The 14,236-nt window shown below is 47.5% G+C and overlaps 1 protein-coding gene across 1 annotated transcript; it reads left to right on the top strand.

The window, feature by feature from the left end:
- Positions 1 to 2,370: 2,370 nt before the first annotated feature.
- Positions 2,371 to 13,651, top strand: ASPDH (aspartate dehydrogenase domain containing). The gene is made up of 7 exons (XM_056864812.1): positions 2,371 to 2,425; positions 7,586 to 7,730; positions 9,278 to 9,362; positions 10,890 to 11,039; positions 12,188 to 12,414; positions 12,519 to 12,658; positions 13,614 to 13,651. The coding sequence occupies exons 1-7, from the start codon at positions 2,371 to 2,373 to the stop codon at positions 13,649 to 13,651; spliced, it is 840 nt and encodes a 279-aa protein (XP_056720790.1).
- The last annotated feature ends 585 nt before the right edge of the window (positions 13,652 to 14,236 follow it).

The following is a 14,236-nucleotide window of genomic DNA, read 5'->3' as shown; positions in this document are numbered from 1 at the left end:
TAGCTCCTAGAGAACCCCAAAGAAAGAGCTGAGCACAAGGGCAGTAATTCATCCTTTGAAAACAAGGCATCCTCAAAGGCCAAATTAAAGAGGGAGGATTAGGGAGCTTGCTGCGCTGAAAAAAGTTGCAAGAAATGGGACTGTCCTTGGTCAATAGCAACAACTTCAGCGTACGTAATAGAGGGATGAGAAACCAAGTGATGGACATGCATGTGTGAACTAGCCCTTAGGATTTGGGTTGCCAGGTTGATGTTTTCAGGGGTAAACCCGGAAGCTAACATTTTGAGGGTATGAGTGCTAAAATGTCTCTTTGCAATGTGGCACTTCCAGGTTTAGAAGAAGAGTTGGTTTTTATATGCTGACTTTCTCTGCCACTTAAGGAAAAATCAAACCAGCTTGCAATCACCTTCCCTTCCCCTCCCCACAACAGACACTCTGTGAGGTAGGTGGGGCTGAGAGAGCTCTAAGAGAACTGTGACTAGCCCAAGGTCACCCAGCTGGCTTCATGTGGAGGAGTGGGGAAACAAATCCAGTTCACCAGATTAGCATCGGCCGTTCATATGGAGGATTGGGGAATCAAACCCGGTTCTCCAGATCAGACTCCACCGCTCCAAACCACGGCTCAGTAGACAATACTGACTGCGATGGACCAAGGGTCTGATTCAGTATAAGGCAGCTGCGTGTGTTCATGCGTTCATGACTCATGAAGTTCACAGGTTGTGTCCAGGATCTCTCACATCTCAAACCCTGTCACAGTTTTTTTCCACTTTTGGAGTAGGGACAATATATATAGTACTAAACTCTTTCTCTTCCTCCCTCTGTCTATTTTATATGTACATAAGTAAATTTTACTGCATTAGCTCATGAAGCATAGCAAACATTACAACAAACATTAATTAAAGTTAGCGAGAATACAACAAACATTATATGCAACAAATATTAATTAAAAATAACGAGGAGAGAATAAAATCAACATCTAATATATAAAATTAAACAGCCAAATCATTAAAATGTAGTCAATCAAACATCTTTCCTCCCAACTCTATTAATATATTAGTGTCACTAAGCGTAGAATTAATGTTATGGTATACATATTGAGTAAGTTCTCACATGCTTAAACAGAGGAAATGCAATTGAATATGCAGCTGGTTTTTATATATTTGCTTGCTGTTACTATGCTGTTTTTCTACTGGGCCTCTCAAAGCTGGTTCACACATGCAAACAAACAAGGTAGCGCAGAGAACCTTAATCGCCGTTGTGATAGTTTCCCATTTGCATGCAGTCTTTAATGTCAAGGAACAGTCAAAGCTTCAATCCACCCCCTCCCATCTCAAGTGGTGGTGTCCATTTTTACCACCTCAGCATCCTTTCCGCCCCGGGCACCTGAGGGTTGAACCAGACCTAAGCAGGATAAACCACTGGGTATGATTCCCAGGGATGCATTAAACCCTGTGGCCTAAATACAAGACCCGCACGTAGGGTTGCCTGGTCTGGCTTGGGAAATGCCTGGAGATTTGGGGGCGGAGCCTGAGGAGGGCGGGGTTTGGGGAGGGGAGGGACTTCGTTAGGGTAGAGTGCCATAGAGTTCACCTACCAAAGTGGCCGTTTTCTCCAGGTGAACTGATCTCTGTGGCCTGGAGATCAGTTGTAATCCCAAGAGATCTCCAGCCACCATCTGGAAGTTAAGCCCGGGGGCTCATTCAATAACATCAGCAACTTCCAGTGTATTCAGTTTTATATTTTCCTTAAACAGAATAAATCACAACAAATATTCTTTTGCCTGACTATCTAACTATATGGTAACATAAAAATTGATACAGCTCAAAATTGATACACACGTTCCAAAAGATTGATACAAACGTTATAAGATAATATAAACGAGTTCTGCATCTCCAGCCTAGGAGGTTTCCTTCTTGACCATATGGGCAACGGCTGATTCGCACTGAATTGTTTTCTCCAGCCCGGGACTTTCATTTTTGCTGCACTTGCATGCAGAACTCGTTTATATTATCTTATAACGTTTGTATCAATCTTTGGAACGTGTGTATCAATTTTGAGCTGTATCAATTTTGAGCTGTATCAGTTTTGATGTTACCATATAGTTAAGTTAGATAGGCAATAGAATATTTGTTGCAATTTATTCTGTTTAAGAAAAATATAAAACTGAATACACTGGAAGGTGTTGATGTTATTGAATGAGCCCACGTGCTTACATATTTTTGATAACCACCTAGAAGCTGGCAACCCTACCCATACAATTTGAAACAATTGAGACAATTGAAATGTCAGACCCATTCTCCTCTATGGTGAAAATATTGCTTACGTATATTATCTGTTTTTCTCGTCATACTAGGATCTACGGCAGGCAGAATGTCTGGGGACCAATGCAGGAGGCGAGTTGGTATTGTGGGCTACGGACATTTAGGTAAGTGGCATTTCCTGGCCATCACACTTCTAAGATGGGACTTGCCACTCTTATGTCATCTGTGGCTAGGGTTGTCAACCTCCAGGTTGTGGCTGGAGATCTCCTGCTATTACAACTGATCTCCAGGCGACAGAGATCAGTTCACCTGGAGAAAATGGCCACGTTGGAAGGTGGATTCTGTGGCATTATACCTCATTGAAGTCCCTCCCCTCCTCAAACTCTGCCCTCCTCATACTCTACCCCCAAAAAACCACAGGTGTTTCCCAACCCGGAGCTGGCAACCCTATCTGTGGCTCAGCGGTAGATCTGCTTGGCTTCCAGAGGGTCCCAGGTTCAATCTTCAGCACATGCAGTTAAAAGAATAAGGTAGTAGGTGATGGGAAAGAGCTTGATAGGAGACCTTGGAGAGCAGCTGCCAGTCAGAGTAGACAATACAGGCCCTGACACATCAGTGGTCTGACTCAGCATAAGGCAATTTCATGTGTTCGTCCAACTCCCTAGCTTCATCAGTAAACCAAGCAATTCTTTACAGAGTATATGTGGGTAGGATTGGTAAATGTTCCATGCCAACAAGGATATCTCTTCAATCAAAAGGACCATTCTTGTTTAAATATGCCTTGAAGAATATCTTAGAATCTCCCATTTGGGGGGGAAAGTCATAGCTTCCGGAGCACTTGTTACGATGCTACTTTCATCCAGTAATTAAGGATCTATCCAGTGCCCCAGGATGCAGAGTGGTAAGCTGCAGTACTGCAGTCCAAGCTCTGCTCACGACCTGAGTTTGATCCCAACAGAAGTCAGTTTCAGGTAGCTGGCTCAAGGTTGACCCAGCCTTCCATCCTTCCGAGGTTGGTAAAATGAGTACCCAGCTTGCTGGGGGTAAAGTGTACACAATTGGGGAAGGCAACGGCAAACCACCCTGTAAACATAGTCTGTAAACCACCCTAGTAAACATCGGGATGTGACATCACCCCATGGGTCAGTAATGACCTGGTGCTTGGACAGGGGGCTACCTTTACCTTTTTACCAGTGCACTAACTTGGTGGTACTACATCCTCTGTTGTATTTTGTTTGGTCCTTTAAAGGTAAAGGTAGTCCCCTGTGCAAGCACCAGGTCATTCCTGACCCATGGGATGATGTCACATCCCGATGTTTACTAGGCAGACTTTGTTTTTACAGGGTGGTTTGCCAGTGCCTTCCCCAGTCATCTTCCCTTTACCCCCACCAAGCCGGGCACTTGGAAGGATGGAAGGCTGAGTCAACCTTGAGCCGGTTACCTGAACCCGACTTCCATTGGGATCGAACTCAGGTCGTGAGAAGAGCTTTTGACTGCAGTACTGCAGCTTACCACTCTGTGCCATGGGTCCTTTACCTTCATAAATACACAGTTTTCAAGAGTACTATATGTTGGGATTTTATTTATAACAGGTGGCTCTTTTCCTTTGCCATTTTGCCTTCTCTCCATGCTTCAGCGTGACGGCTGACGCAGCTGGTAAAAATAACCATTTCGGCTGACGGATGGGAAAGTGTGCTGGAAAGTCCCTAAGCTATCTCAAGCTCATCAGAGTGATAAACAGGAAAGGCCGTTTGAGTGAGCCACCTACTGATTGAGATCAAGTGGGGTTATGTGACAAAGAGGGGGATTTTCAAGAGTTAGTGGAACGATTCCCTAAATAAGAAGATGAGATGTTTTGGGACTGGATGAAGGGGGGATTTCCAACCAGTGGAACTGTTGTAGATCATGCATTTGCCTTGCGAACTGCGAGAGGGATGAGGAGGTTGCTATAATGTCGTGGGATGGCATGAATCCATGGATAGTCCCCGATTTGAATTGGTAGCGTCCAAAACAGTCCATCTTAATAAGGAGATATAAGAACATAAGAACATAAGAAAAACCATGCTGGGTCAGACCAAGGCCCATCAAGTCCAGCAGTCTGTTCACACAGTGGCCAGCCAGGTGTCTCGCAGAAGCCCACAAACAAGACAAACTGCAGCAGCATTGTCCTGCCTGTGTTCCACAGCACCTAATATAATAGGCATGCTCATCTGAACCTGGAGAGAATAGGTATGCATCATGAACAGTATCCATTTTAACTAGTAGCCATGAATACCCCTCTCCTCCATGAATATGTCCACTCCCCTCTTAAAGCCTTCCAAGGTGGCAGCCTTGTTGGGGCAGGGAGTTCCACAATTTAACTATGCATTGTGTGAAGAAATACTTCCTTTTATGTGTTTTGACAGTCATGCTAGGAAAAGTTGAGCGCAGCAGGAAAAGAGGAAGACCCAACAAGAGATGGACTGACTCAATAAAGGAAGCCGCAGCCCTCAATTTGCAAGATCTGAGCAAGGCTGTCAAAGATAGGACATATTGGAGGACTTTCATTCATGGGGTTGCCATGAGTCGGAAGCGACTTGACAGCACTTAACACACACACACACACGTGTGTTTTGAATCTCTCACCCTCCAGCTTTAGCAGATGACCCCGCATTCAAGTATTATGAGATATTTCTTACTTGATTAGATAGGGGGTTATAGTGTGACTTAAAATGAACTGGGTACTCGTTGAGGGATATAAATGATGGGACACACCTGAAAGAGAGGCTTTTCTCCTTCCTTCTCTTTCAAGTTGAATTTCTATCTGTCACTTCCTGGCCCTTACCCTTTCTTCTGAGGGGGTCAGAGATTGCTTCTAGGAACTTCTTGGCTTTAACCGCTGCGAACAAGCTAGAAAAGGCCTCCTAGCTTTGTTTGCCATATGGCTCTTGGAAGTTGGGAAGATCATTAATTTTGCTCTTGGGTTACGCAGAGCTAATCTTCTGGTGAGATTTAGCAATAGACAAGTTCAGGAACGACAAGGAAGTCAGTGTACGTGCCTCGATGCCTTCAGTCATCATTTATGCGAAACACAGAACGCATTGCTCATTATGTACATCATAATAGAGTGGTTAATTGGTTGAGAATGCCTAACAGTTGTTTCTCAAGTAGGCTTTGTTTCTCTCATTGCGAGGAATGAAAGATTGCCTGAAATTAATCCGAGTTCTGGAGCTCAGATGAAAAACTCTGCCGTTCACACATCCGCAGCAGCAAGGCCGGATCTCACATGAACACATGAAGCTGACTTACACTCAATCAGACCCTTTGTCCATCAAAGTCAGTATTGCCCACTCAGACTGGCAGCGGCTCTCCAGGGTCTCAGGCAGAGGTCTTTCACCTCACCTACTTGCCTAGTCCCTTTAACTAGAGATGCTAGGGATTGAACCTGGGACCTTCTGCATGCCAAGCAGATGCTCTACCACTGAGCCACGGCCTGTCCCCTATGGGGGGCAAGGGGGGACAGCTGCTCTGGGCATGGGCAGAGGGGCCACCACCATGGCACGGGCGCGGCTGCCTGTCCAGCTGCTGCGCGCGCCGCACTCAGGGAGCTTGTGAGGGTGATGGCGCCGTGACGGCAGTCAGTTGGTAGTTCTCACTGGGCCATTCTCTTTAACAGTACTAGAAGGGAGACTGAAATCCATGATGGGGACTTTCCCTGAGGGCTTGCTAGAGGAATCTTCCCCAAAACACACACACCTGTTCTAAGACCAGAGTATTTGATCTGGAGGCAGCGTGCCAAGTCGCCCTGATTCTTTGATTTGCGCCTTTGTACCTCTAACTGCCCCTTTGATAAGTACTGAGGACCAATGGAACAATTCTCTACTCTCTGGCATGTCTAATAACACCTTGTGGAATGAAAACCGGCTCCGCATCTGGTCTATTGTTTTGTTTCCAACTATGTGCTTGCGTTGGCTCCTTCCCCAGGTAGGGTGGCCAGCCTTCAGGCGGGGCATGGAGTTCTCCTGCAATTACGACTGATCTTCGGACCACCAGGAACAGTTCCTCTGGAGGAAATGGCAGTTTCGACGGGTGGACTGTATGGCATCACATCCTTGTGGTGTAGTGGTGAAGAGTGGTGGTTCGGAGCGGCGGACTCTAATCTGGAGAACTGGGTTTGATTCCCCCACTCCTCCACATGAGCGGCGGAGGCTGATCTGGTGAACCGCGTTTGTTTCCCCACTCCTACACATGAAGCCAGCTGGGTGACCTTGGGCTAGTCGCAGCTCTCTTAGAGCTCTCTCAGCCTCACCTATCTCACAGGGTATCTGTTGTGGGGAGGAGAAGGGAAGGTGATTGTAAGCTTCCCTTAGGTGGTTGTAAGCTACCCTTAAGTGGTAGAAAAGGCGGCATATAAAAACCAACTCTTCTGCTGCTGCTGCTGCTGTTGCTGCTTCTTGATTTCACTTGTTGATTTCACTCCCCTCCCCAAACTCTGCCTTTCCTACGCTCCATCCCCAAATCTCCAGGAACCCCCCAAGCTGGAGTTGGCAGCCTTTCTGTCAGGGGTTCCGAAAGATGCCACCCAAAGATAAAAGATGCCACCGCCTCTTGAGAAAAGCCTTTAATTTTTCTTACATTTGAGTAACCAAAGCTGTGGATACAGTATGAGAACGCCAGGTAAATGTGCCAGGATTCCTTAGATCACCTTCATGTCTCTGTAGGACTATTAGAAAAAGAGAAAGGTCCAGAAGAGCAACTGCCCTATGAGGAGCAGTTAAAACACTTAGGGCTGTTTAGCCTGGAAAGAAGGCGGTTAAGGGAGACAGGACAGAGGTCTCTAAAATTATGCACGGTTTGGAGAGAGTGGACAGGGAGAAGCTTTTCTCCCTCTCTCATAATACTAGAACATGGGGTCATCTGTTGAAGCTGGAGGGTGAGAGATTCAAAACTGATAAAAGGAAATATTTCTTTACACAATGTGTAGTTCAGTTGTGGAACTCCCTGCCCCAGGTTGTGGTGATGGCTGCCAGCTTGGAGGGCTTTAAGAGGAGAGTGGACATGTTCATGCAAGAGAGGAGTATTCATGGCTGCTAGTAAAAATGGATACTAGTCATGATGCATGCCTATTCTCTCCAGGATCAGAGGAGCATGCTGAATATATTAGGTGCTGTGAAACACAGGCAGGATAATGCTGCTGCAGTCAGTCGTCTTGTCTGTGGGCTTCCTAAAGGCACCTGGTTGGTCACTGTGTGAACAGACTGCTGGACTTGATGGGCCTTGGTCTGATCCGGCATGCCTTTTCTTATGTTCTTATGTTCTCATCTGTGATGCATTTCTGTACCCAGGTCAGTATCTTGTGCAACGACTCCGGGATGACGGCCTTCGACATGGCTTGGAGCTGGCCTTTGTTTGGAACCGGGATGCCGACAAATTGAAGGGGATGGTGCCAGCGGAGCTGCGGTTGGGGAAGCTGACCGATTTCTTGGAGCGGTGAGCTGGCAGACCTGGCCAAGGGCTCTTTTGGCATGGCCAGGATGGGCAGAATGGCATGCCAGAGACCTACGGGCAGGCGTGTCCCAATGTACACTTGTAATTGCTACAAATAAACAATGGGTTGGATCCAGTGATGCAGAAAGGAAAACACACTTAGCGTGGTTTCACTTGCGCAAGCCGCAGTGTGATGGCTGCGGCAATCTTTAACAAAATAACAATGTGGTGTCTGGAGCATTGGGATGTAAAACAAGCAATTTGCATGATTTTATATCATTCGTGTCTGAAATTGTATCACAAAAAATACCTGTTGCACATGTGGAAATCCAACCCACTCTGTGTTCCCAATGCGCACACTTCAAGGTTAGGGTTCCCAACACTGCCTAGGGAAATTCTGGGAGATATGGGGGGGCTGTGCTTGGGGAGGGTAGATTTTCACTTCTAGGTGAGACCCAGAAATTTCCATTAATCTCTATGGTTAAAGACCATAGGTGTTAGGGGAAATTCCTAGAACATCCCAATGGAAGCCATTTTTTCTCCTGCTTCTCTATTTCTCAAGGCTGGAGACATGGGCTGGGGACGGGAAATTTCCCACTGGGCCTGGAAAACTGAGAAGCCTATTCAGGACCAACTTGCGGGACCACCTCTCCTGGAATTAAGCATTAAAATCTTTGGATACAAATTTGCTGGTGGTCCCTGGCCCAAAGAGTGTCCGTCTGGCCTTGACCAGGGCCAGGGCTTTCACCGCCCTAGCCCATGTCTGGTGGAATAGCCTCTCAGGTGAGACCAGGGTCCTCAGGGATTTCCACAGGGCCTGCAAGACAGAGCTATTCCACCAGGCCTATGGTTAAGGCCAGCTACGGTTGGTTTCCATCAATGCTGGCCTCCCTACCCTGCTTACCCTCTCCCCCCCGGAATCACCTTATTTGTGGGGGATGTGGAATGCAACAGGTTTTTGCTGTGGTCGAATTTCACATTAGCGTAGGGTTGCCCACCTCCTGGTACTAGCTGGAGATCTGCTATTACAACTGATCTCCAGCTGATAGAGATCAGTTCACCTGGAGAAAATTGCCGCTGTGGCAAATGGACTCTATGGCATTGAAGTCCCTCCCCTCCCCAAACCCCCTCCTCCTCAGGCTCCGCCCCTAAAACTTCCCACCGGTGGCGAAGAGGGACCTGGCAACCCTACATTAGCGGCACCTTTTGGATGTTACGTTAGTGTCTGTATGGGCTGGTTTTTAACTCTGGTTTTAATTTGTTTAACATGTTTTTATCTTATAATCTATTTTATGTGAGTCACCCTGAGCCCAGTCTTGGCTAGGGAGGGCGGATTATAAATGAGATAAATAAATAAATAACTTGCATAACTATAATTTTCCCCCAATTTATGCAGAATTTTTGGGGGGCTGCTTTCATAGAATGATTGCCTGCCTTAAGCCCAAGGTTCATCACTACATTCTTGTACCCTTGTTGGTTGTCATCCTCATCTAGGCCACTGTTAATGTAATGGCTAATCCCGTCTTTTCCCACGTTTGCTCTCTCCCAAGCCATGCTGATATCATTGTTGAAGTGGCTCATCCCTGCATTGCCCAGGCCTATGGGGAGTCCTTTCTCAGAACTGCAGATTTCATGGTGAGGGTTCCAAGTGAATTAAAACAAATATACCTTCCAGGAGGAGGTTATGGGCCTTTTTGGATTTGGGTCAGTTTCAGTTTATTCCCACCTTCACTCCTCTTCTGACATACACATCTGTCTTCCTGTCTGGCATGGATTTTCATCCCTTTTCTCATACTTCCAAAAGGGTTTTTTTTAACCCTTCCTAGGCACCATGTAAACATCTGTCCATGAACATGTGTATTCTGTGTTTTTAAGCCACATTACTCTGGGCAAGGGGCAGGAGGGGTGGCTTTGGGATCCCCACCAGCCAATCAGCCTCCTGCATAATCAGATGGGGAAGGTGAATTGGGCTTTCGGGAAGGGGATTTGGCTTGGCGGAAGAGCATCAGAGCATCTGCATGGCATGCAGAAGGTCCCAGGTTCAATCCCCGCCATTCTGACAGTACTGACCTTGATGGACTCATTCATTATGAGGCAGCTTAGTGTTCAACCACCTGTTTGGGCAATGACTGTGGCTCAGTGGTGGAGGATCCCAGGTTCAATCCACATAATTTCTCATGAAAAAGATCATGTAATAGGTGATGCGAAAGACTTCTGCCTTAGACCCTGGAGAGCTGCTGCCAAACCGAGCAGGCAAGACTGACATTGAGAGACCATGGTTGTTTACACATGGGAGTTCGACCCATGCTTGACCCACACTTTTCTGTTGCGAATCCAAAAATAGCTATGCACCAGCAAAGCAACCAAGCTCAAATCAAGAAGCATTTGAGTCCCCACCCCTTGAAACGCTGCTTTGTCATTGGCTGTAGTGCTTACTCTGAAAAAAACCTCGAGTTCCCCTCTCCCCCTGGCGGAAACCCAAGTGCCGTTTTAATAACCAATGGAGCTCTTTAAAAGGAACGGGGTGGGGGGGGAAGAAACCCAATGGTTGTTTTAAAACCCATTTTTATGTGACAGTGTCTGCTCAGAAAATAGAACTCCATGTGGTAGAAAAAAAGCAAGAAGCATTTGATTCCCCGCCCCTTGAACGCTGCTTTGTCATTCGCTGTAGTGCTTACCGAGAGAAAAATGTCACACACACCCCCGCCCAGCTCCCCTGTCCTGCGCTTTGGCTTATGCATGGTGATTTCACCCGGGCTGATCTCAAGGGAAATCGAAGAATCAGGTTCTTACAAGAACGGGAAGACCTGGGATTCGGGGGGCTGGGCGCAAGGTTATATCTAATGGATGGAAAACTCATGCATAACTGCAAGGAACAACCGAGTCAGTCCAGGGGTGAATGTGAGTGAAAGTTCCCATGCATAAGGGGCCCATGGGTCTTGATTCAGTATAAGGTAGCTTCATCATGTGTTCTTGCTTGCTTGTCCTCCTGGCGTTTCTCAACTGTCTCTACTCACCTCTCCACATCTTGTCCTGTACATCTAATGCAATTATTTGGCACTAAATCAATATCAAGGGAGAGGACAGCGTGTGCTTCTGGCTGCAGCAGTGCTCCCTCGGGCTTCCACCGTCAGCCACTGACAACATGTCTTTGCCCATTAGGTAGGGTCTCCAACAGCCTTGGCAGGTTTAGAGACAGAGCTGAAATTGCGCGCAGTTGCACAGCAATCTGGGCACACCCTCTATATCCCCAGCGGAGCTCTCTGGGGTGGGCAAGACATCCAGAGGATGGACGAAGGAGGGATGCTTCAGGTGAGGTCCCAGAGAGGGATGAGGGATGGAGAGTGGAAGGGATGGTAGGAAAGGAGGTGATGGTTGGCCTTGCTAGTGGTTGGGAACAAGGGAGAGAAGAACGATATGTCGTGTGTCCCCCTCTGTCTGAATTATCTTCCTTACCCCAATAACAAGGGCCATCCACACAGCAGTATAGTATTTCAGTGGGGCCAGATTCAATTTGTATAGGCTCAGTTTGTGTGAGCTTCAGAGCCAGCATGGTGTAGTGGTTAAGAGCGGTGGTTTGGAGCGATGGACTCTGATCTGGAGAGCTGGGTTCGATTCCCCACTCCGCTGCATGAGCGGTGGATGCTGATCTGGTGAACCAGATTGGTTTCCTCACTCCTCCACATGAAGCCAGCTGGGTGACCTTGGGCTAGTGACAGCTCTCTTAGAGCTCTCTCAGCCCTACCTACCTCAAAAGTTTGTCTGTTGTGGGGAGGGGAAGGGAAGGCGATTGTAAGCCGGTTTGATTCTGCCTTAAGTGGTAGAGCAAGTCAGACTCGCCAAATAAAACCAACTCTTCTTCCCCAAAAAATAATCCAAGAATCAGCCATGCAATTTGAATCTGAGTTTCCCACATTCAAATCAGACCCCTTCTTCAAAGGCTGACTGCTCTTGAAGAAGAAGAAAAATTGGTTTTTAAAACCCGCTTTTCTCTACTGTAAGGAGTCTCAAAGCGGGTTACAATTGCCTCCCCCCCACAACAGGCACCTTGTGAAGTAGGTGGGGCTGAGAGAGTTCTGAGAGGACTGTGACTAGCTTAAGGTCACCCACCAGTCTCCATGTGGAGGAGTACGGAATCAAACCCAATTCACCAGGTCAGAGTCCACCGCTCATGCATAGGAGTGGGGAATCAAACCAGGTTCTCCAGATTAGAGTCTGCCGCTCCAGATTAGAGTCTGCCGCTCCAGATTAGAGTCTGCTACACCACACTGGCTCTTGGATGGGTTGCATGTGTTATTATCATTGTTGTTATTCTTTCTAAAGTATTATCAATTTACAAGTTGCTTGACTGAGGAATGTGTGCAATAAAACACAGGCCCTGGGCCATTCCCCATCTGAATGGCAGGGATGGAAGTCTTAAGCTCTGTGAGTTTTCTGACTCCCTGTTTTCCCTATTCTAGGCATTGACAGTCACCATGGTGAAACACCCTGACAGCTTCCGCCTGGGTGGGCATCTAGGAGAGCTTGCGCGGCATGCGCGACAGGAGCGCACAGTGCTGTATGATGGCCCCGTTCGAGGACTCTGCCCCCTAGCCCCAAACAACGTCAACACCATGGCAGCAGCCTGTATGGCTGCCTCCAGTCTGGGCTTTGACGGTGTGAAAGGGTGCCTCGTAGCCGACCCCGCGTGAGTCGCACACCTTCCTGCCCGGTAGGTGGGGGTGTCGGCCCAAGCTGCTGATCCGGTGCTGTTTTTCCTTCAGTCAAACCGATTGCGGTTCTGTGTTGCAGCCTTCCAGACTACCACGTGGTGGAGACGGAGGCAACTGGGCCAGGCGGCTTCTCTGTCCACACCAGGCGCAAGAACCCAGCTGCTTGCGGGGCCGTCACGGGGTCAGCCACCTTTGCTGCTTTCTGGAGCAGCCTGTTGGGTGAGCACGAAACCCCGAACTCTCCTTCCGGATGGCGTGACGGCTCTAATTGTGAATCTGACCCAAACCTTGGTCTTTTATGCATGGCTGTTTCAATCACCATCACCCCTCTGACAGATTCAGGTCTTTGTTTGGATTATGAGTGCTGTTTATGACTGTCAGAGGTTGCCTCGCTCTCCCCCTGCATTTCCCCGCATTTTGACTGTGTTTTCAGAGACCTGTTTTATCTCGAATTTGAAAACGCTGGCAAAACACGGAAACATAGGGGGAGAGAGAGGAGACCTCTGATGGTAGGAAACGGCATGCATAATCAACACAAAAACCCAAAGTCATCAGAGGGGTGATGGCAAGTGAAACAGCCATGAATAAAAGAACCATGTCTCGAAACCTTTGCTATGGCTTCTTAAAAAGCAGTGTGGGGCTGGAGCTAGCCAGCTTTTCTTCTCAATCTTGCCCAATTCCTTGCCTTATGTAGGGGTGCCGTTTGCTGCTTTTGGCAGGCAAACCCCAGGCGACGCACCCTTGTTCCTCACCATAGCTCATATGAGCAGTGGTAGAAAATTGGGGGGGAGGGTTGGAGGGACGTCACTGATGTTACTTCTGGCTAAAACCCAGTAGTGACATCACCACTTCAGGATTTTGCCAATATCTGCAAAATCGTAGAACATCAGTGACATCACTTCCAGGTTTTAGCCGGAAATGATGTTGATGTGTTGATGATGACCTTTCCCCATGCCCCTCCTCCCAAAATCTCCCAGGGGTTCCAGTCATGCGTCTGGCAACCCTAACCAGCATCTCCATGGCTTCTGTCCATGCAGGTCCCACTGCTAAAGACAGCTTTGAAGATCAATTCCAGCCTTAGGAACCTGGATGTCTAAAGCTATTCTTTTGGGGGGTGAATGAGGTGGGAAAGTTATCCAGACTTTGACTGTCTCTTTTGCTGTCCTCTGAACAGTATGTCGAGGCCACGGAGGGCGGGTCTATCTCTGCTGAGCTGTGGTGCATCCATCTCAAGATCCACAGAAGATACCCATTGGTGCTGGAGATGCAGTTATGTGGATGGGGGAAATTTTCCCCATTTTTTGCTATCAGCCTTTTATCCATCAAGTGTAGAAGCATTGATTAGCAACCCAGCCATCTATTTCCCTAAAAGATAGTCTTTCCCCTTCACCCACACCCCTCTTTCTTATTGCATCCAGCCAACTAACCTCTTCTCCACCCTTGGAAAGAAAAAACTTAGGGACAAGAGATCCCTTCTTCTAATACGAACATATACAAAAATACCAAGACCACGCACGGTCTCACAGCCCGGATAACCTACAAGAACTGAGAAACATAGGTGTTTTATGCATGGCTGTTTCCTTTGCGGTCACCCCTCCGACGCATAAGCAGCAGCATTTTTTAAGATATGTGGGTTGATTTGGGCAGGAATGGGAACAATTGATAGGGAAAGTTGAAGAAATGAGGACAGGGACTGGAAACTGTGGCCCAGGATTACTGGAAGATGACTTCGAATAGATATATCCTGCATTGTTTCCCCAGTATTCTCTTTGCAACCATGAGGCCTAGAAACTCACC

This window comes from Euleptes europaea, chromosome 18, assembly GCF_029931775.1.
Source record: "Euleptes europaea isolate rEulEur1 chromosome 18, rEulEur1.hap1, whole genome shotgun sequence".
In the NCBI taxonomy this organism is placed as follows: Eukaryota; Metazoa; Chordata; class Lepidosauria; order Squamata; family Sphaerodactylidae; genus Euleptes; species Euleptes europaea.
Note: the sequence above shows the minus strand (reverse complement) of the source record. Positions and strands in the feature narration are given on the sequence as shown.